The sequence below is a fragment of the Panulirus ornatus genome, chromosome 57, assembly GCF_036320965.1.
Source record: "Panulirus ornatus isolate Po-2019 chromosome 57, ASM3632096v1, whole genome shotgun sequence".
Classification (NCBI taxonomy): Eukaryota; Metazoa; Arthropoda; class Malacostraca; order Decapoda; family Palinuridae; genus Panulirus; species Panulirus ornatus.
This window is the reverse complement of record NC_092280.1, coordinates 12,957,386-12,980,862: the sequence shown is the minus strand read 5'-3', so window position 1 is coordinate 12,980,862 and position 23,477 is coordinate 12,957,386. Positions and strand designations below refer to the sequence as shown.

At 39.9% G+C, this 23,477-nt stretch overlaps 1 protein-coding gene across 2 annotated transcripts in view; it reads right to left on the bottom strand.

Annotated features, from left to right (window-relative positions):
- Window positions 1–1,133: 1,133 nt before the first annotated feature.
- Window positions 1,134–23,477, bottom strand: part of LOC139766166 (uncharacterized) — a 57,867-nt gene continuing 35,523 nt past the window's right edge. For both annotated transcript variants that reach the window (XM_071694436.1, XM_071694435.1), the window contains exons 2-3: window positions 23,307–23,408; window positions 1,134–4,119 (exon numbers count right to left, since the gene is read on the bottom strand). In XM_071694436.1, coding sequence (XP_071550537.1) covers window positions 3,952–4,119; window positions 23,307–23,366 — 228 coding nt within the window. In that variant the 5' untranslated portion in view covers window positions 23,367–23,408 and the 3' untranslated portion in view covers window positions 1,134–3,951. The remainder of the gene's footprint in view (window positions 4,120–23,306; window positions 23,409–23,477) is intronic.

Sequence of the window (23,477 nt, the reverse complement as noted above, 5' to 3'; positions counted from 1 at the left end):
TGAGAGTGAATGCAGCCTTTCTTCATCCGTTCCTGACACTACCTGATAACACAGGAAACAGTGCTTAAATAGGAAAAAGTTCTCTGTCAATTATAAAAATATGAAATAACTAGTCCTTTGATTTATTGATATTGCTCCACACATCAGGGTATTATCATATCTAAAGCAGTCTGCAATGAATGGGTTTAGGGATGAAAAACAAGCATCATTTCTAGGTCAACAAATCCCAGCATCCAGCAATGTAGATTAAGGGAAACAACACATTATCATCCAAGTGTGCATTATAAATCTACACTATGGGATAGATTTTGCTTACAATTTTATGTCTCATGACAACAGGCGAGTCTACTTTCAAAAATTCATTAGGACAACCACCATGTTACTCTTCCACTAATGGATGAGATTTATTCCCCACACCGAAAACAATTCAATTCACCTTGATCATGAGCTAAGTCCTATTATCAGTAACATCCACCTCTCATAGTCATTCAAAGAACCTTCTATAATTTTGTGTGTATTCCCTGTGTGTCGTAGAAGGCGACTCAAAGGGGATGAAGCGGGTGGCTGGAAATCCTCCCCTCTTGTTTTTTTTAATTTTCCAAAAGAAGGAACAGAGAAGGGGGCCAGGTGAGGATATTCCCTCTAAGGCCCAGTCCTCTGTTCTTAATGCTACCTCGCTAACGTGGGAAATGGTGAATAGTATGAAGAAAGAAAATATGTCTTGAGTAATTCCAAATAAAAAGGCATATCTTACTAGTCTACAAATATAGTTTCACAATAAATGAATAAAACTAAATCTGGTTATGGGTATACCAATCTTACTGAGGTTGATAATTCTGTAATGAATGTCACTGGTTAATTACGTAAAAATGGTTTGCTGTTCAGCCTGTATGTGGCAAACAATTAACTCTACAATGGGATGAGATAGGAGCATGTCCAGCAATTACTGTTGGATATTATAGTTAAGAGTTTGTTCTTCAATGAAGTAAAAACAATCCACCAGATTCTAGTGGATGATAATTAGGAGGCATGTTTCTTAGTTCACAAGGTCATAATGGGAAAGTAGTATTCCAGCAAGCTAACAAAAAATATACTGCACAAAGAATAGAGCTGGATATAAATAGTTGTAGCTGTTTGACTTTTTTGGTTTTATTTTTCCAATGGAAATCAAACAAATACATGATCTGAGTGAAAAAGAATTAAGCTGCAAGTTTCTCAAAGATATCTTGCAAATCAAATCAGTATACAAGGGTTCAGAACAGTGCTAGAAATAAATATATCTTACATAGCAAGACTCTGACATTTGATCACACCAATTTCTGCTTTTTCAAGAGACTAACTCTGAACACCACTAAGAACACCAAAGTATTCAGGAGAGTGTTGTTTAACAAGCTAACAGCCCTGTTCCATAATATGTGCAGTGTAAAATGAGCAATGTGTAATGTCACATGGTATGAATCCAGCTTAAAAATTTATCCATGTCCTGACCTGCAAGACCCTTTACATACAAATAACAATAACTCCCTCATCTTGGAATTGTGTAATCATATTTCCCAACCCTAAACTAGCCTGGAGCCACTTTAATGTTTATCAAAGGATTTAGCTATCATAAAGTCCATTCTCCCTCTACAGTACAAGGTCAAATACTTCAATTTTGTTACAGTGTTCTTATAAAAACTTATAAAAGCTCTTTCACATGCTGACCTTCATCTAAAAATTATCACAAAATCATGAAATCCACTTTATGAAATAAGAAAAATTAATTGCTTTTCTAAGATTGTTGTTTGTTTTACCAAGATATATAAATGAAATTCCCAAGATTTTCACTTTAGAATTTCTGATTCAAGGTTTGACCTTACTATACATAAAGCAAGAGTTTGAAAATGTAGTAAACCCTATGATGCTAGGCACATAAATATTCCTTCAGAGGGCACTTTTACACAGGTGGTAAGATAATGCAACACAATCTAAGAATCTATTTCATCCTAAGTACCTAGCACAATTCCAAGCAATTAACCACTATGGGATAAATAATAGTGGGAACTTGCTATGGTATCTGGATGTGCTATTTTTTTTCTCATGAGGAAAATAATACTAAGTCAGTCTTTTACAAATCATTCTGCTGAATACAGATAATCATAAAATTTTCAATAAATAAAGCAGAATGAAGTGAAATCAGACATATGTTACAATCATAAATATCACATAAACTGAAAAATTCAAATGTCTGCAAAATGTACATCAAACACAAAAGCATAAGGAACTAACAGTGTCTAAATTTCCACTCTTAAAGTTTAGTTACTATTCTCATTATGTTCACAGCAAAGAAGAATCTCTATTAACAGGAAAGCTGTGTTACATCTGACAATGAAAATGTACACCATATCTACTGATAATGATATCAACAGTGTGGTAATGCTCCATACCCAATAGCAATGAACATGACAATACACTCAAGACTTCCATGTCAGGAAACATGAAATTACTGAAACCCTTCAAATCATCACTGACCAAGTTCTACCCAGCATCCATCACCTTTGTCCACATGCCCTTTACTCACTGACTAGCAATCCTATAAAAAATACTAATAACTTACAATATATGAAGCATAAAAGGAGATAAGACTATCCATCAACCACCACCAAGTTTAATAAAAACACACTATTTTCCCATAATTCATTGTGCAACTACAAAATTTATGGTCAGGTAATATTCTAATGAACCTTTAGGTTCAATAACAGAGTCCTATAGATCACAATTATGCTCTAAACTGATTCAAGAAATCTTAAATGTTGAAGTAGTACAAGACTTCTTCTTAAATGACAATATTTCAATAAATCTGACAAGGAAAAAAAAGTGTCAATACAAAAACTTGACTTTACTGGCATATACAAAGCAAAAATAGTTTCTATATCTGATCAAGGTAAACTGTTTAATGTTCCATTTTCTATATCATTACAGCTACATACTTATCGGTTTAATGAATATGAATGATGAAGAACACATACAAAAAATGTAATGATGATGGCTAAAGATGGCATCTACACCTAATATAAACATTTCACATAGTGATATCATTTGGACTTCCCACACAGAAAATTGTCCCCACAGAAATTTTTCATGAACTATTTCCTAGACTGATAAAAATTCTTTTAGGAAAATCAGGTATAACTGCTAAAGAAGACTTACATACAGGAAAACTGGCTTGTCAAAAATACTAGAAGACTGAACTACAAGGTAAGATCATCATAAAAAACATTAACATTCAGGAGGTACAGTATGTTCATTTCTTATGTAAACAGTCTGCATAAGATTCCATTCTCACTTCATCTACTCTTTAATAGTAAAGAAAAAAATCAAATCTTAATATGACAACATATCCACATAGGACAATCAAACCTTATAACACATTTTTGGTAAATTCAACCTCTCACACCAAAACATCCAAATATGTACATTGTAATACCTAGGTTCACCTCCACAAAATGTCCTCACTATGTCCTTCATGGTAAAGCATTTTATCATTGGGCAAAACAGAACAGTAACTATTCTTTCATAACAAAGCCACTGTAAACTCAACTGAGGATCCATACTGTTTACTTCAAATCTTCTGAGTATACTTTTGCTGAATATTTCACAAAAAAACATAAGTTCCAAAATACTGCAAGCAATCTTCATTTGTAGTAATCATTATGGAGCCCCAGTTGTTACTGCTGCCATCAGTGTGATAATCTACAAGTCTACATGTTTCCTTGGGATGACACAGTTCTAGATTCATATCACAAAACTTCAGACCATTTACTCATTCTTCCAAAGACTAACAAGCAAAATCCCAAGCATGTAATGAAGCACTTTCAGTTTTCTTACCATGATCATAGCCTGTTCCAGAATGAGTCTGGAATCTGCGAGGAATATCACTTCTCTATAAACCTATACCAGCTTAAGTCCTTTTCACATCTTCTCATCATAAGGGGAATCTGTTTTCTTGTACTTGGTGTACTGGGTGTCATACTGAGCAGGTGGGTTGGATTCTTTTGGAACAATGGGAAAGCAGCACCATAGTATGAATGCAATAAATGCTACGAATGTTCCAATGAGCAAGATGAAGTCTTCAATTGTCTGGAAAGAGGCAAATTATCTGAATAATATTAAATGAGAGAAACTATTTAAAAAACAATTCTGAATACTAAAATTAATCTTCTTTGTGCAAACGTTATGCCAATGCAAAACCCATCATCAGAACTGTAATAATGAACAAATCTATTTTCTTAATGAGTAAACAGACCAATATATTTGGACAGTATCTTCTTATGGCCCATTACACTCAATAAACATCAACCCATAAATGCCAGGTGTACAAGAAATCTGTGCATGGACACCAAAAGTCATAAAAGCAATGATAAATTTTGATTTTTTCTGACTTCCTGCAAACCTTATGAAATTTGTATGGCTATTAGGTGTTCCTTTGGATTCTTCCTTACATGTGAGTGGCAACTCAATGCCTCAGACTGTACAAATGGCTGACATACATCCTTTTCCACCTCTTCTCAACCACTCATCATACTACATCTACATAAGGTAAGTTAGCTCACTTTTTTAATATACTCTCAACTTTTGCTTATATTTCATTCATTTTGTAATGAGAAACAGGTAACATTAATGATGCACACACTCCTCTACACTTCCTCCACCACTCTCCACCTTTAGCATTATACCATAGCCACAAAGATACAGCTGTTCATTTTTTTCTACAAATCCTTTACTTTAGCATGTAACTATCTCATTCAATAATGGGAAACAGGAAATGTGAATGACGTACAACTTCCAAAATCCTCCTCCACCATTCTTCAACCACTACTCTGGGGGATCCACACATTAACTTCAGTGCTAAATCATGGCCCTAATGGACATTTGCCCACTTTTTGTTCATATCTTCTTTTGTAAATATCCTCTACTATTACATATATTCCTCTCATTTTATACAGGGATACAAAAAATTTGTTGTCCTAGATTTTTGTTCAAAGGGTTACAAATAGATGATGTGATGTGCTACCATCAATTTATCAAATGCAGCAACTACCAAATAGCCCTTACAGTATATTTTGATAACCTGATTTTTTTTCGCTTTCAAAATGTCTACTTGATTTATGAATCTATCATGCAATTCTTCAAAAAAATATTCTGGCTTTAACATGATATTTCTCTCTTCATAGCAACCAATATTCCTGGGGATAAGGGAGAAAGAATACTTCCCACGCATTCCCCGCGTGTCGCAGAAGGCGACTAAAGGGGACGGGAGTGGGGGGCTAGAAACTTCCCCTCTATGTATTTTAACTTTCTTTAAGGGGAAACAGAAGGAGTCATGCAGGGAGTGCTCATCCCCTCCAAGGCTCAGACTGGGGTGTCTAAATGTGTGTCGATGTAACCAAGATGAGAAAAAAGGAGAGATAGGTAGTATGTTTGAGGAAAGGAGCCTGGATGTTTTGGTTCTGAGTGAAACAAGGCTCAAGGGTAAAGGGGAGGAGTGGTTTGGGATTTGGGAATGTCTTGGGAATTAAGTCAGGGGTTGGTGAAAGGACAAGAGCAAGAGGAGTAGCACTACTTCTGAAGCAGAAGTTGTGGGAGTATGTGATAAGTGTAAGAAAGTAAACTCTAGATTGATATGGGTGAAACTGAAAGTGGATGCAGAGAGATGGGTGATTACTGGTGCCTATGCAGCTGGTCATGAAAAGAAAGATCATGAGAAAAAAGTGTTCTGGGAGCAACTGAGTGAGGCTCTTAACAGCTTTGAAGCATGAGACCGGGTTACAGTGATCAGTGATTTGAATGCAAAGGTGAGTAATGTGGCAGCTGAGGGTATAAATGGTGTACATGGGGTTTCCAGTGTTGTAAATGGAAATGGTGAAGAGCTTGTAGATTTGTGTGCTGAAAAAGGACTGGTGATTGGGAATACCTGGTTTAAAAAGATATACCCCAGACGCTTCACATGCCCTGATTCAATCCACTGACAGCACGTCAACCCCGGTATACCACATCGATCCAATTCACTCTATTCCTTGCCCACCTTTCACCCTCCTGCATGTTCAGGCCCCGATCACTCAAAATCTTTTTCACTCCATCTTTCCACCTCCAGTTTGGTCTCCCACTTCTCCTTGTTCCCTCCACCTCTGACACATACATCCTCTTGGTGAATCTTTCCTCACTCATTCTCTCCATGTGCCCAAACCATTTCAAAACACCCTCTTCTGCTCTCTCAACCACGCTCTTTTTATTTCCACACATCTCTCTTACCCTTACATTACTTACTCGATCAAACCACCTCACACCACACATTGTCCTCAAACATCTCATTTCCAGCACATCCACCCCCCTGCGCACAACTCCATCCATAGCCCACGCCTCGCAACCATACAACATTATTGGAACCACTATTCCTTCAAACATGTGCTGAGAGGTGCAACTGGAGGGATGTGTGATCATTATCTTGTGGAGGCTAAGGTGAAGATTTGTATGGGTTTTCAGAAAAGAAGAGTGAATGTTGGGGTGAGGAGGGTGGTGAGAGTCAGTGAGCTTGGGAAGGAGACTTGTGTGAGGAAGTACCAGGAGAGACTGAGTACAGAATGGAAAAAGGTGAGAACAATGGAAGTAAGGGGAGTGGGGGAGGAATGGGATGTATTTAGGGAAGCAGTGATGGAGTGCGCAAAAGATGCTTGTGGCATGAGAAGCGTGGGAGGTGGGTTGATTAGAAAGGTTAGTGAGTGGTGGGATGAAGAAGTAAGATTATTAGTGAAAGAGAAGAGAGAGGCATTTGGATGATTTTTGCAGGGAAAAAATGAAATTGAGTGGGAGATGTATAAAAGAAAGAGACAGGAGGTCAAGAGAAAGGTGCAAGAGGTGAAAAAGAGGGCAAATAAGAGTTGGGGTGAGAGAGTATCATTAAATTTTAGGAAGAATAAAAAGATGTTCTGGAAGGAGGTAAATAAAGTGCGTAAGACAAGGGAGCAAATGGGAACTTCAGTGAAGGGCGCTAATGGGGAGGTGATAACAAGTAGTGGTGATGTGAGAAGGAGATGGAGTGAGTATTTTGAAGGTTTGTTGAATGTGTTTGATGATAGAGTGGCAGATATAGGGTGTTTTGGTCGAGGTGGTGTGCAAAGTGAGAGGGTTAGGGATAATGATTTGGTAAACAGAGAAGAGGTAGTAAAAGCTTTGCGTAAGATGAAAGCCGTCAAGGCAGCAGGTTTGGATGGTATTGCAGTGGAATATATTAAAAAAGGGGGTGACTGTATTGTTGACTGGTTGGTAAGGTTATTTAACGTATGTATGACTCATGGTGAGGTGCCTGAGGATTGGCGGAATGTGTGCATAGTGCCATTGTACAAAGGCAAACGGGATAAGAGTGAGTGCTCAAATTACAGAGGTATAAGTTTGTTGAGGATTCCTGGTAAATTATATGGGAGGGTATTGATTGAGAGGGTGAAGGCATGTACAGAGCATCAGATTGGGGAAGAGCAGTGTGGTTTCAGAAGTGGTAGAGGATGTGTGGATCAGGTGTTTGCTTTGAAGAATGTATGTGAGAAATACTTAGAAAAGCAAATGGATCTGTATGTAGCATTTATGGATCTGGAGAAGGCATATCATAGAGTTGATAGAGATGCTCTGTGGAAGGTATTAAGAAAATATGGTGTGGGAGGCAAGTTGTTAGAAGCAGTGAAAAGTTCTTATCGAGGATGTAAGGCATGTGTACGTGTAGGAAGAGAGGAAAGTGATTGGTTCTCAGTGAATGTAGGTTTGCGGCAGGGGTGTGTGATGTCTCCATGGTTGTTTAATTTGTTTATGGATGGGGCTGTTAGGGAGGTGCATCAAGAGTTTTGGAAAGAGGGGCAAGTATGAAGTCTGTTGTGGATGAGAGAGCTTGGGAAGTGAGTCAGTTGTTGTTTGCTGATGATACAGCACTGGTGGCTGATTCATGTGAGAAACTGCAGAAGCTGGTGACTGAGTTTGGTAAAGTGTGTGAAAGAAGAAAGTTAAGAGTAAATGTGAATAAGAGCAAGGTTATTAGGTACAAGGTTATTAGGCCCCCTCCCCCACCCTATGATTCACTTCCGCTTCCATGGTTCCATCCGCTGCCAGATCCACTCCCAGATATCTAAAACACTTTACTTCCTCCAGTTTTTCTCCAATCAAACTTACCTCCCAAATGACTTGACCCTCAACCCTACTGTACCTAATAACCTTGCTCTTATTTACATTTACTCTTAACTTTCTTCTTTCACACACTTTACCAAACTCAGTTACCAGCTTCTGCAGTATCTCACATGAACCAGCCACCAGTGCTGTATCATCAGCGAACAACAACTGACTCACTTCCCAAGCTCTCTCATCCACAACAGACTTCATTCTTGCCCCTCTTTCCAAAACTCTTGCATTCACCTCCCTAACAACCCCATCCATAAACAAATCAAACAACCATGGAGACATCACACACCCCTGCCGCAAACCTACATTCACTGAGAACCAATCACTTTCCTCTCTTCCTACACGTACACATGCCTTACATCCTCGATAAAAACTTTTCACTGCTTCCAACAACTTGCCACCCACACCATATATTCTTAATACCTTCCACAGAGCATCTCTATCAACTCTCTCATATGCCTTCTCCAGATCCATAAATGCTACATACAAATCCATTTGCTTTTCTAAGTATTTCTCACATACATTCTTCAAAGCAAACACCTGATCCACACATCCTCTACCACTTCTGAAACCACACTGCTCTTCCCCAATCTGATGCTCTGTACATGCCTTCACCCTCTCAATCAATACCCTCCCATATAATTTACCAGGAATACTCAACAAACTTATACCTCTGTAATTTGAGCACTCACTCTTATCCCGTTTGCCTTTGTACAACGGCACTATGCACACATTCCGCCAATCCTCAGGCACCTCACCATGAGTCATACATACATTAAATAACCTTATATCCTATATCCTTATAACCTTATATCCTATATCTGCCACTCTATCATCAAACACATTCAACAAACCTTCAAAATACTCAATCCATCTCCTTCTCACATCACCACTACTTGTTATCACCTCCCCATTAGCGCCCTTCACTGAAGTTCCCATTTGCTCCCTTGTCTTACGCAATTTATTTACCTCCTTCCGGAACATCTTTTTATTCTCCCTAAAATTTAATGATACTCTCTCACCCCAACTCTCATTTGCCCTCTTTTTCACATCTTGCACTTTTCTCTTGACCTCCTGTCTCTTTCTTTTATACATCTACCACTCAATTGCATTTTTTCCCAGCAAAAATCGTCCAAATGCCTCTCTCTTCACTTTCACTAATCATCTTACTTCTTCATCCCACCACTCACTACCCTTTCTAATCAACCCACCTCCCACGCTTCTCATGCCACAAGCATCTTTTGCGCAATCCATCACTGATTCCCTAAATACATCCCACTCCTCCCCCACTCCCCTTACTTCCATTGTTCTCACCTTTTTCCATTCTGTACTCAGTCTCTCCTGGTACTTCCTCACACAAGTCTCCTTCCCAAGCTCACTTACTCTCACCACCCTCTTCACCCCAACATTCACTCTTCTTTTCTGAAAACCCATACAAATCTTCACCTTAGCCTCCACAAGATAATGATCAGACATCCCTCCAGTTGCACCTCTCAGCACATTTACATCCAAAAGTCTCTCTTTCGCACGCCTGCCAATTAACACCTAATCCAATAATGCTCTCTGGCCATCTATCCTACTTACATATGTATACTTATGTATATCTAGCTTTTTAAACCAGGTATTCCCAATCACCAGTCCTTTTTCAGCACATAAATCTACAAGCTCTTCACCATTTCCATTTACAACACTATATATATTTATCTATTTATTTATTTATTCATTTTGCTTTGTCGTTGTCTCCCGCATTTGCGAGGTAGCGCAAGGACACAGACGAAAGAAATGGCCCAACCCACACCCATACACATGTATATACATACACGTCCACACACGCAAATATACATACCTATACATCTAAATGTACACATATATATACACACACAGACACATACATACATACCCATGCACACAATTCACACTTTCTGCCTTTATTCATTCCCATCGCCACCTCGCCACACATGGAATACCATCCCCCTCCCCCCTCATGTGTGTGAGGTAGCGCTAGCAAAAGACAACAAAAGGCCCCATTCGTTCACACTCAGTCTCTAGCTGTCATGCAATAATGCCCGAAACCACAGCTCCCTTTCCACATCCAGGCCCCACACAACTATCCATGGATTACCCCAGACGCTTCACATCCCCTGAGGTAGCGCTTTTTCCATTTTTCATATGTATATATACATATATGTGTGTATATGTGTGTGTATATATATATATATATATATATATATATATATATATATATTTTTTTTTTTTTTTTTTTTTTTTTTTTTTTTTTATACTTTGTCGCTGTCTCCCGCGTTTGCGAGGTAGCGCAAGGAAACAGACGAAAGAAATGGCCCACCCCCCCCCCCATACACATGTACATACACACGTCCACACACGCAAATATTCATACCTACACAGCTTTCCATGGTTTACCCCAGACGCTTCACATGCCTTGATTCAATCCACTGACAGCACGTCAACCCCTGTATACCACATCGCTCCAATTCACTCTATTCCTTGCCCTCCTTTCACCCTCCTGCATGTTCAGGCCCCGATCACACAAAATCCTTTTCACTCCATCTTTCCACCTCCAATTTGGTCTCCCTCTTCTCCTCGTTCCCTCCACCTCCGACACATATATCCTCTTGGTCAATCTTTCCTCACTCATTCTCTCCATGTGCCCAAACCACTTCAAAACACCCTCTTCTGCTCTCTCAACCACGCTCTTTTTATTTCCACACATCTCTCTTACCCTTACGTTACTTACTCGATCAAACCACCTCACACCACACATTGTCCTCAAACATCTCATTTCCAGCACATCCATCCTCCTACGCACAACTCTATCCATAGCCCACGCCTCGCAACCATACAACATTGTTGGAACTACTATTCCTTCAAACATACCCATTTTTGCTTTCCGGGATAATGTTCTCGACTTCCACACATTTTTCAAGGCTCCCAAAATTTTCGCCCCCTCCCCCACCCTATGATCCACTTCCGCTTCCATGGTTCCATCCGCTGACAGATCCACTCCCAGATATCTAAAACACTTCACTTCCTCCAGCCTCTCACCATTCAAACTCACCTCCCAATTGACTTGACCCTCAACCCTACTGTACCTAATAACCTTGCTCTTATTGACATTTACTCTTAACTTTCTTCTTCCACACACTTTACCAAACTCCGTCACCAGCTTCTGCAGTTTCTCACATGAATACTTCCCACGCATTCCTCACGTGTTGTAGAAGGCGACTAGAGGGGACGGGAGCGGGGGGCCAGAAATCCTCCCCTCCTTGTATTTCAACTTTCTAAAAATGGGAAAAAGAAGGAGTCACACGGGGAGTGCTCATCCTCCTCGTAGACTCAGAGTGGGGTCTCTAAATGTGTGTGGATGTAACCAAGATGTGAAAAAAGGAGAGATAGGTAGTATGTTTGAGGAAAGGAACCTGGATGTTTTGGCTCTGAGTGAAACGAAGCTCAAGGGTAAAGGGGAAGAGTGGTTTGGGAATGTCTTCGGAGTAAAGTCAGGGGTTAGTGAGAGGACAAGAGCAAGGGAAGGAGTAGCAGTACTCCTGAAACAGGAGTTGTGGGAGTATGTGATAGAATGTAAGAAAGTAAATTCTCGATTAATATGGGTAAAACTGAAAGCTGATGGAGAGATGGGTGACTATTGGTGCATATGCACCTGGGCATGAGAAGAAAGATCATGAGAGGCAAGTGTTTTGGGAGCAGTGTTAGTGGTTTTGACGCATGAGACCGGGTTATAGTGATGGGTGATTTGAATGCAAAGGTGAGTAATGTGGCAGTTGAGGGAATAATTGGTATACATGGGGTGTTCAGTGTTGTAAATGGAAATGGTGAAGAGCTTGTAGATTTATGTGCTGAAAAAGGACTGGTAATTGGGAATACCTGATTTAAAAAGCGAGATATACATAAGTATACATATGTAAATACGAGAGATGGCCAGAGAGCGTTATTGGATTATGTGTTAATTGACAGGCGCGTGAAAGAGAGACTTTTGGATGTTAATGTGCTGAGAGGTGCAACTGGAGGGATGTCTGATCATTATCTTGTGGAGGCTAAGGTGAAGATTTGTATGGGTTTTCAGAAAAGAAGAGTGAATGTTGGGGTGAAGAGGGTGGTGAGAGTAAGTGAGCTTGGGAAGGAGACTTGTGTGAGGAAGTACCAGGAGAGACTGAGTACAGAATGGAAAAAGGTGAGAACAATGGAAGTAAGGGGAGTGGGGGAGGAATGGGATGTATTTAGGGAATCAGTGATGGATTGCTCAAAAGATGCTTGTGGCATGAGAAACGTGGGAGGTGGGTTGATTAGAAAGGGTAGTGAGTGGTGGGATGAAGAAGTGAGATTATTAGTGATAGAGAAGAGAGAGGCATTTGGACGATTTTTGCAGGGAAAAAATGAAATTGAGTGGGAGATGTATAAAAGAAAGAGACAGGAGGTCAAGAGAAAGGTGCAAGAGGTGAAAAAGAGGGCAAATGAGAGTTGGTGTGAGAGAATATCATTAAATTTTAGGGAGAATAAAAAGATGTTCTGGAAGGAGGTAAATAAATTGCGTAAGACAAGGGAGCAAATGGGAACTTCAGTGAAGGGCGCTAATGGGGAGGTGATAACAAGTAGTGGTGATGTGAGAAGGAGATGGATTGAGTATTTTGAAGGTTTGTTGAATGTGTTTGATGATAGAGTGGCAGATATAGGGTGTTTTGGTCGAGGTGGTGTGCAAAGTGAGAGGGTTAGGGAAAATGATTTGGTAAACAGAGAAGAGGTAGTAAAAGCTTTGCGGAAGATGAAAGCCAGCAAGGCAGCAGGTTTGGATGGTATTGCAGTGGAATTTATTAAAAAAAGGGGGTGACTGTATTGTTGACTGGTTGGTAAGGTTATTTAATGTATGTATGACTCATGGTGAGGTGCCTGAGGATTGGCGGAATGCGTGCATAGTGCCATTGTACAAAGGCAAAGGGGATAAGTGTGAGTGCTCAAATTATAGAGGTATAAGTTGTTGAGTATTCCTGGTAAATTATATGGGATGGTATTGATTGAGAGGGTGAAGACATGTACAGAGCATCAGATTGGGGAAGGGCAGTGTGGTTTCAGAAGTGGTAGAGGATGTGTGGATCAGGTGTTTGCTTTGAAGAATGTATGTGAGAAATACTTAGAAAAGCAAATGGATTTGTATGTAGCATTTATGGATCTGGAGAAGGCATATGATAGAGTTGATAGAGATGCTCTGTGGAAGGTATTAAGAATATATGGTGTGGGAGGCAAGTTGTTAGAAGCAGTGAAAAGTTTTTATCGAGGATGTAAGGCATGTGTATGTGTAGGAAGAGAGGAAAGTGATTGGTTCTCAGTGAATGTAGGTTTGCGGCAGGGGTGTGTGATGTCTCCACGGTTGTTTAATTTGTTTATGGATGGGGTTGTTAGGGAGGTGAATGCAAGAGTTTTGGAAAGAGGGGCAAGTATGAAGTCTGTTGTGGATGAGAGAGCTTGGGAAGTGAGTCAGTTGTTGTTCACTGATGATACAGCACTGGTGGCTGATTCATGTGAGAAACTGCAGAAGCTGGTGACTGAGTTTGGTAAAGTGTGTGAAAGAAGAAAGTTAAGAGTAAATGTGAATAAGAGCAAGGTTATTAGGTACAGTAGGGTTGAGGGTCAAGTCAATTGGGAGGTAAGTTTGAATGGAGAAAAACTGGAGGAAGTAAAGTGTTTTAGATATCTGGGAGTGGATCTGGCAGCGGATGGAACCATGGAAGCGGAAGTGGATCATAGGGTGGGGGAGGGGGCGAAAATTCTGGGAGCCTTGAAGAATGTGTGAAAGTCGAGAACATTATCTCGGAAAGCAAAAATGGGTACGTTTGAAGGAATAGTGGTTCCAACAATGTTGTATGGTTGCGAGGCGTGGGCTATGGACAGAGTTGTGCACAGGAGGGTGGATGTGCTGGAAATGAGACGTTTAAGGACAATGTGTGGTGTGAGGTGGTTTGATCGAGTAAGTAACGTAAGGGTAAGAGAGATGTGTGGAAATAAAAAGAGCGTGGTTGAGAGAGCAGAAGAGGGTGTTTTGAAATGGTTTGGGCACATGGAGAGAATGAATGAGGAAAGATTGACCAAGAGGATATATGTGTTGGAGGTGGAGGGAACGAGGAGAAGTGGGAGACCAAATTGGAGGTGGAAAGATGGAGTGAAAAAGATTTTGTGTGATCAGGGCCTGAATATGCAGGAGGGTGAAAGGAGGGCAAGGAATAGAGTGAATTGGATCGATGTGGTATACCGGGGTTGACGTGCTGTCAGTGGATTGAATCAAGGCATGTGTAGTGTCTGGGGTAAACCATGGAAAGCTGTGTAGGTATGTATATTTGCGTGTGTGGACGTGTATGTATATACATGTGTATGGGGGTGGGTTGGGCCATTTCTTTCATCTGTTTCCTTGCGCTACCTCGCAAACGCGGGAGACAGCGAAAAAAAAAAATGTAAGAAATAATTTAGAAAACTGAAACTTCTAGCTTGAAATGAAAAGAAAAATGAATTTCACATAATGGTTCAACCTTTGGCTATGGAAAAGGGAAATGTATAAATTTATTTACACAAACGTCAGTAGTAGTTTTCATCAATTTAACCACTGTATCATACTGCCTGCTATACGTATGTAAGTAGGAGAGATGGCCAGAGAGTGTTATTAGCTTATGTGTTAATTGATAGGAGTGTGAAAGAGACTTTTGAATGTTAATGTGCTGAGAGGAGCAACTGGAGGGATGTCAGATAATTATCTTGTGGAGGCAAAGGTGAAGATTTGTAGAGGTTTACAGAAAAGAAGAGAGAATGTTCGGTTGAAGAGAGTGGTGAGAGTAATTGAGCTTGGACAGGAGATGTGAGGAAATACCATGAGAGACTGAGTGCAGAATGGAAAAAGGTGAAAGCAAATGATGTAAGGGGAATAGGAGAGGAATGGAATGCATTCAGGGAAGCAGTGATGGCTTGCGGAAAAGATGCCTGTGGCATGAGAAAGGTAGGAGGTGGGCAGATTAGAAAGGATGGTGAGTGGTGGGATGAAGTAAGATTGTCAGTGAAAGAGAAGAGAGAGGCATTTTGAAGATTTTTGCATGAAAATAGTGCAAATGACTGGGAGACGTATGAAAAAAAAGAGGCAAGAGGTCAAGAGAAAGTTGCAAGACGTGAAAAAGAGGGCAAAAGTGTTGGGGTGAGAGAGTATCATTAAATTTTAGGGATAATAAAAAGATGTTCTGGAAGGAGGTAAATGAAGTGCGTAAGACAAGAGAACAAATGGGAACATCGGTGAAGGGGGGCTAATGGGAGGTAATAACAAGTAGTGGTGATGTGAGAAGCAAAGGGAGGAGGAGATGAAAGTTTGTTGAATGTGTTAGATGATAGAGTGGCAGATATAGGGTGTTTTGGTCAAGGTGGTGTAAGAAGTGAGAGGGTTAGGGAGAAGGATATGGTAAACAGAGAAGAGGTAGTAAATGCTTTGCGGAAGATGAAAGTTGGCAAGGCGGCGGGTTTGGATGGTATTGCTATGGTTGGTGAGGATATTCATTGTATGTATGGTTCATGGTGAAGTGCCTGAGGATTGGAAGAATGCATGGATAGTGCCAATGTACAAAGGCAAAGGGGATAAAGGTGAGTGTTCAAATTACAGAGGTATAAGTTTGTTGAGTATTCCTGGGAAATTATATGGGAGGATATTGATTGAGAGGGTGAAGGCATGTACAGAGCATCAGATTGGGGAAGAGCATTGTGGTTTCAGTAGTGTAGATCATGTGTTTGCTTTGAAGAATGTATGTGAGAAATACTTAGAAAAACAAATGGATTTGTATGTAGCATTTATGGATCTGGAGAAGGCATATGACAGAGGTGATAGAGATGCTTTGAGGAAGGCATTAAGAGTATATGGTGTAGGAGGTAAGTTGCTAGAAGCAGTGAAAAGTTTTTATCGAGGATGTGAGGCATGTGTACGAGTAGGAAGAGAGGAAAATGATTGGTTCCCAGTGAATGTCGGTTTGTGGCAGGGGTGTGTGTTGGCTCCATGGGTGTCTAATTTGCATATGGATGGGGTTGTTAGGAAGGTGAATGCAAGAGTTTTGGAGAGAGGGGCAAGTATGCTGTCTGTTGTGGATGAGAGGGCTTGGGGAATGAGTCAGTTGTTGTTTGCTGATGATACAGCTCTGGTGGTTGATTCAGGTGAGAAACTGCAGAAGTTGGTGACTGAGTTTGGTAAAGTGTGTGAAAGAAGAAAGCTGAGAGTAAATGTGAATAAGAGCAAGGTTATCATATTCAGTAGGGTTGAGGGACAAGTCAATTGGGAGGTAAGTTTGAATGGAGAAAAATTGGTGGAAGTGAAGTGTTTTAGATATCTGGGAGTGGATTTGGCAGCAGATGGAACCATGGAAGTGTAAGTGAGTCACAGGGTGGGGGAAGGGGCGAAGGTTCTGGGAGCATTGAAGAATGTGTGGAAGGCGAGAAGTTATCTCGGAGAGCAAAAATGGGTATGTTTGAAGGAATAGTAGTTCCAACAATGTTGCGAGGCGTGGGCTACAGATAGGGTTGTGCAGAGGAGAGTGGATGTGTTGGTAATGAGATGTCTGAGGACAATATGAGGTGTGAGGTGGTTTGATCGAGCAAGTAATGAAAGGGTGAGAGATATGTGTGGTAATAAAAAGAGTGTGGTTGAGAGAGCAGAAGAATGTGTATTGAAATGGTTAGGTCACATAGAGAGAATGAGTGAGGAAAGATTGACAAAGAAGATATATGTGCCAGAGGTGGAGGGAATGAGGAGAAGTTGGAGACCAAATTGGAGGTGGAAGGATGGAGTGAAAAAGATTTTGAGCGATCAGGGCCTGAACATACAAGAGGGTGAAAGGTGTGCAAGGAACAGAGTGAATTGGAATGATGTGGAATACTGGAATCAATGTGCTGTCAATGGATTGACTCAGGGCATGTGAAGCGTCTGGGGTAAACCATGGAAAGTCTTGTGGGGCCTGGATGTGGAAAGGGAGCTGTGGTTTCAGTGTATTACACATGACGGCTAGAGTCTGAGTGTGAATGAAGGTGGCCTTTGTAGTCTTTTCCTAGTGCTACCTAATGCGCTTGTGAGGGGAGGGGGGTGCCATTTCATGAAGGCAGTATGTATGAATATATACAAGAGTATATATGTATGTCTGTGTATGTACATGTATGTATATGTTGAAATGTATAGGTATGTATATGTGCGTGTGTGGGTATTTATGTATATACATGTGTATGTGGGTAGGTTGGACCATTCTTTTGTCTGTTTCTTTGCGCTACCTCACTAACTTGGGAGACAGCGAAAAAGTATGATATAAAAAGAAAATAGTAACCAATATAGCAAAGGAAGGGAAAAACATTGAAGAAATTAATTTGGGCTCTGCCCAACTATGTATACCTGACTTTTAAAGTTAGAAAGGTAAAAGCAAAGGACAAAAAGAAGGAAGAGAATTTCCCAACTTTGCCCTTCGGGAAAAGGAGTTATCAAAATAGTCAATCCTTGTGTGGCCAATATCTCCACAGAAACCATGGGAAGCAAAAGCCACACATGAGCATGGGTCCAAACCTTGGTGGCAGGGACACACGCAGACTAGAATATGCTTTTCAAGTTTTGTTACAGAATCTACAGAAGCAAAAGGAGTTAAGAGAGAAGGATTCGGAGGAGGGTAACAAAGATGGTACAAGAATTGAGAGTTGAGTTACAAGGAAAGGCTAGATACCTGAAAGTGCCCACCTTGGAAGAGATAAGAGTGAAGGGTGTCACAACCTTTAAGTTTTTAAAATCGTCTGATGATGAAGACGGTCTGTTGTTGTTTTCTGATGATACAGCAGTGGTGGCAGATTCAAGAGAAACTGAAGAAGGTGGAGACTGAGTTTGGAAATGTGTGTGAAAGAAACTGCATAAATGTGGGTAAAAGTAAGTTATTAGGTTTATCAGGGTTGAGGGTCAGATTGTTGGGGTTAGGAGTTTGAACAGAGGAAAATTGGAGGAAGTGAAGTGTTCTAGATACCAGGGAGAGGATATGGCAGTGAATGGAACCATAGAAAGGAAGCGGGTCATAGGGTGGGTGAAGAATGAGTGGAAAATGAGATCATTGACTGGGATAGCAAAAATAGGTATGCTTGAAGGGATAGTAGACCCAACAATATCAAACGGATGTGAGGATGGGCTACAGATAAGACTGCACAGGAAGATAGATGTGTTGGAAATGTAAAGTTCCTTTTTTAACTGATATTATTACAATATATCTTCTAAAAAGATATATCAGTACAGTAACAATGAGAACAATTATTGGCTGTGTATATGAGATGGGCCTAAGAGAGATATGTAGGTACCTGTAATAGACTTGATGCTCGGCAATTTATAAACATACTTTCAAGGTCAATCATTCATACGCAAAATTTAACCATTAATTTTAACACGTTAACAATTTACTGTAATTTATTGTAACAACTCCCCTTCTTGGCTGAGAGATTATCATTTCTAACTAAAACATTCTATTCAATTAGTTTTTATGCTCATCACCTTCAGAGTCAATTCTGTGACTAAATAAAAATGATGTACTTCTCATCACTTTCACTCTTTCTTTGTCATTACCTGGTTCAGCACTAGTGGAAATGTATTCCCAGCTGTCAAGCAGTTCCCAAAATGTTTTCCCACCATGAACTTTGAAAAGCCCGATCACAGCAGTGGGAATATTCTGATACAAGTAAACTCCTATGTTGGGAGCTCATTCGAAGCAGACACCATGAAGGCAAGTCAGTATTTGTTAACTACAAAGTCCCACCTCTCCAACTCTGGCTACGGCGGTCACATCCTCCACTGCCACCCACGTCATGACAACATGGTTCTTCACTTATACGACATAAAGTAAAAAAGTGTGCAAAATAAGAAAGTATGTGAACAGACAAGGTACAAAAGTAAGCCATAAACACACAGGTGCCAAGCACAAAGTAATCATAAACAACGTTCAAACCACAGCTCACGAAAGCCCATGTGGTGGCCTGAAATTTTGTAAGCATTAAGTAAAAGTACCACTGGGCATATTTTACCACCTAGGTAAAGTACAGATGCGAGACTATTCCTTTTGAGATCTTGAAGTATGTTCACATTACTTTCATGCATTTCTTCGTAATTTAACGCCTCTAATGCTTGTGGGAATTTGTATTCCCTGTTCTCATGCACTGCTTCTAAAACATGTGTTCTCAGGTTAAATTTTCAAAAGCCTGATCACAGCAGTCGGAATGTTTTGATACAAGTAAACTTCTATGGTGGGAGAACATTTGAGGGAGAGATGTCATGGAGCCAAGTCCATATTCATCAACTGCAGACTTCTATTCCTCCAACTCTGACTGCAGCATTGTTATATCCTCCACAGCTGCCCACATTTCATGACATTTTCCTTCACTTACATATCATAAAGTAAGACAGTATATAAATGAAGTACATATGTACGCCATAAACACACAGGTGCCAAGCATAGTGTATCAAAAGCAAAATTGAAATCGAATGCAACTGCAAAGGCATGAAAGTTTGTAAAAAATAAGTTCATGTCCTAAAAACATATTTTGCCATCCAGATGGAGTACAGATGTGAGATTGTGCTTTTTGAGATCCTTGAAATATACTCTTTCATTATGAAGGAAAAAGAAAATTCACTTTACCAAATCTTATTTTGTAGTCTGTAAGCATGAATAAAAAGGAAAAGGTGTACCAACATCACAGGGTTAATGGTTTATTATATGATCTGTATATAAAGTATTAAACAAACTAAATCTACATTGTCAGTCTGGTTCTCGTTCCCACTGAGCTATTTTAATTTTTTCACTGTTACACAATTCAAGTTTCTTAAGACTGTTTATAATCAATGCTGCTAAAAATGCAGATTCATGTATATTCTCTATACAGTCATGGGAAAAAGATGTCAATCTAATGTCACCATCGTCGTCTAATTTGTTAAAGGATGGGGTGGTTAAGGAGGTAAATGCAAGAGTCTTGGAAAGAGGGGCGAGTATGCAATCTATTGGGGATGAGAGGGCTAGGGAAGTGAGGTGGTTACTGTTTGCCGATGATACAGCACTAGTGGCTGAGTTTGGAAAACTGTGTGAAAGGAGAAAGTTGAGAGTAAATGTAAATAAAAATAGGGACAAGATAGTTGAGATGTAAGTTTGAAGGGAGAAAAACTGGAGGAAGTAAAGTGTTTTAGATATCTGGGAGTGGAATATGCGGCAAATGGAATCATGTAAGTGGAAGTGAGTCATATGGTGGGGAAGAGGGTGAAGATTCTAGGAGAGATGAAGAATGCGTGGAAATAGAGAATGCTATCTCAGAGAGCATGGGCTATAGATAAGCCTGTGCAAAGGATGGTGGATATGTTGGAAATGAAATATTTGAGGACAATATGTGGTGTGAGGTGGTTTGACTAAGTAATGAAAGGTTAAGAAAGATGTGTGGTAATAAAGAGTGAGGTTGAGATAGCAGAAGAGGGTGTGTTGAAATGACCTGGACATGTGGAGAATGAGTGAGGAAGGTTGACAAATATGTCAGAGGAGAGACAACAAGGAGAACCGGGAGACCAAATTAGAGGTGGAAGGACAGAGTGAAAAAGATTTTGGGCAACCAGGGCCTAAATATGCAGGAGGGTAAAAGGTGTACACGGAATTGAGTGAATTAGAACGATGTGATATGCTGTCGATAGACTGAACCAGGGCATGTGAAACATTTGGGGTAAGCCATGGAAAGGTCTGTGGGGCATGGATGTGGATAAGAAGCTGTGGTTTCTGTAAATTCCACATGAAAGCTAGATACTGGATGTGAATGGATATGGCATTTCTTCATATGCTTCATGGCGCTACCTTGCTGGCAGAGGGGGTGGCAAAGCTGCTTCCTGTGGGGTGGGGTGGTACGAGAAATGGAGAAAGGTGAGCAAGTATGAATATGTACATGTGTATATATCATATATCTATTTATCTATCTATTGTACTTGTTGCCGTTTCCTTCATAGAAAAGACTCTGCAATTCTAACATTCCCTTTGGGGGGATATATACAATTATCAAAATTTTTTTTTTCAATATTCTTAAAAGACATTAGAGCCTCAATGATAAAATAAGGTATTCAATAGTCACTGCACAGATTCTAAACTACAGAGATATCCCTACATCATCTGTAGTTGATATAAGTGCATACACCACTTTTTTCTGATTCTGTTATTCTATCACCTCTAAATTATTGGCATAACTATAGTGGACTCCAGTGCTGCTTCTCAGCTTTGAGTGCTTCACCCTTGACAGGTCACTGGCAGAGGGTACCTTCAGCACAGTTTCCCAGAGGCAGTAGGGTTCTCACTGTCAAAAAAACTAAAATTTCAGTAAACCTTTAAGTGCTTGTCTATTTTAAAAACTACTGCCCTGATGGAGAAGGGCAATGTCTCCCCATTTGATTCCAATGCTAATGGTGCACTAATGAGATCAACAAAAGATGGGATGATTTTTTTTTTACTGTAAAAAACTACAGAATCCCTTCTTGGCACTGAAATCAAATTTTTCCCAATCACTGAACTCTCTAATGCAGTAGCAGCACCTCTTAACCTCATTGGTAATGATACAGCCACTGCACAGAAATAAAAAGTCTACACCTGCCACACTCTTCAGTAACCTCTATTCACAAAACCCATGACCCCAAACAAAAATATCACTGACAAAACACATACAAATGTAGTGAAATAACCCAAGGACTCAAAAATCGATCTCCCAATCCACGAGAACCAAACTCTTCAAACAGACTCGCACTGTTCCAACAATCACTGCAGCACTACAAACACAGTTTCAACATTCCCAAGACCCCACATGCCTCGGATGTACTATCATAAAGAAGACTCCCTTACCACTCTACTGCCCTGCACTCTTTGCACATATGTCGCAACAATTTTATGTTCTGTGGTCCCATCTGGTGGAGTTGGACAGCTTCATGAGTCCTGAAGGAGCTTGATAAGGATAAAATGGACACTCTTCCATACAACTTACCAGTACAACCAATAAACTTACTTTCATACTTGTTCACTGTTTTCCCCATTAATGAGGTAGTGCCAAGAACAAACGAAGAAAAGGCCTCATTCACTCATATCCATTCTCACCTGTCATGTGTAATGTACAGTAATCACAGCCTCTTATCCACAATCAAGCTTAGGAGACATTTCCTGATTATCCCAGCTGCTTTATATGCCCTGGTTCAGTCCATTGAAATACATTGCCCCAGTATATCACATCAATCCAGCTCACTCTATCCCATGCACACTTTTTGCTGTCCTGCATATTCAGTCCTCAAACACTCAAAATCTTTTTTACTCCATCCTTCTATTTTCAATTTGCTCAACACTTTCTCCTCCACTTCTGACACTTATATCCTCTTTACCAACCTCTTCCCACTCATTCCCTCTGTATGTCCTGACCATTTCAGCACATCCTCTTCAGCTCTTTCAACCTTGCTTTCCTTAATCATAACTCTCTTATTATACAACTACTTAATCAACCCTCCTCACACCACACATTACCCCAAAACTTTTCAATTTCAACACATTCACACTTTCTTACATTTTCATCACCAGTCCATGCTTTGCATCCATACAATATTGTTGTACTGTTATCTATTATAACTTATTTGGTATGGAAAAGAATATTTATGTTGCCTTTTATAACAGCTTGATATTGTTCTAAATGTCTGAATGTACAATAAAGTTCTGCGCTTCTGATTGTTCATGTTTAAATCCTTTAAATTAGTTTTTGGTATGTTACACGATACTGCACATGGCAGTTGCAGCCAAACGTTTAACTGATTACTTGCTAATGCAAAAGGATGACTATTTCATAAAGGTTGTGGAGCTCTGAATAAATCAACTCTTCCTCTAAAATCTTAAATCTGTAAAAATTTGATATGCAATCATCCACTTCTGAAATGTAATTAATTACATTAATAACATATAATCACTGATTGCAAGCTACATCTAAATGTGTTGGTCATTAAAAGCAATCAAAATCACCCTATCCATGGGAAATCTCTGGGAAAAGAAATATACAACACTTACTGGTTCTTCACCAAGGAGAATAGAATTGACAAGATAAACAAAATCATCAAATGGAGTCATGACTGCTCTGCCTGCTCTACCAATCTTGAGTGACACCACCAGCTGAAAGAAGAGCAGGCCATAAACTTTCTAAAACTCATGAAAGACATCAAAATTCAAATTATCTTATTA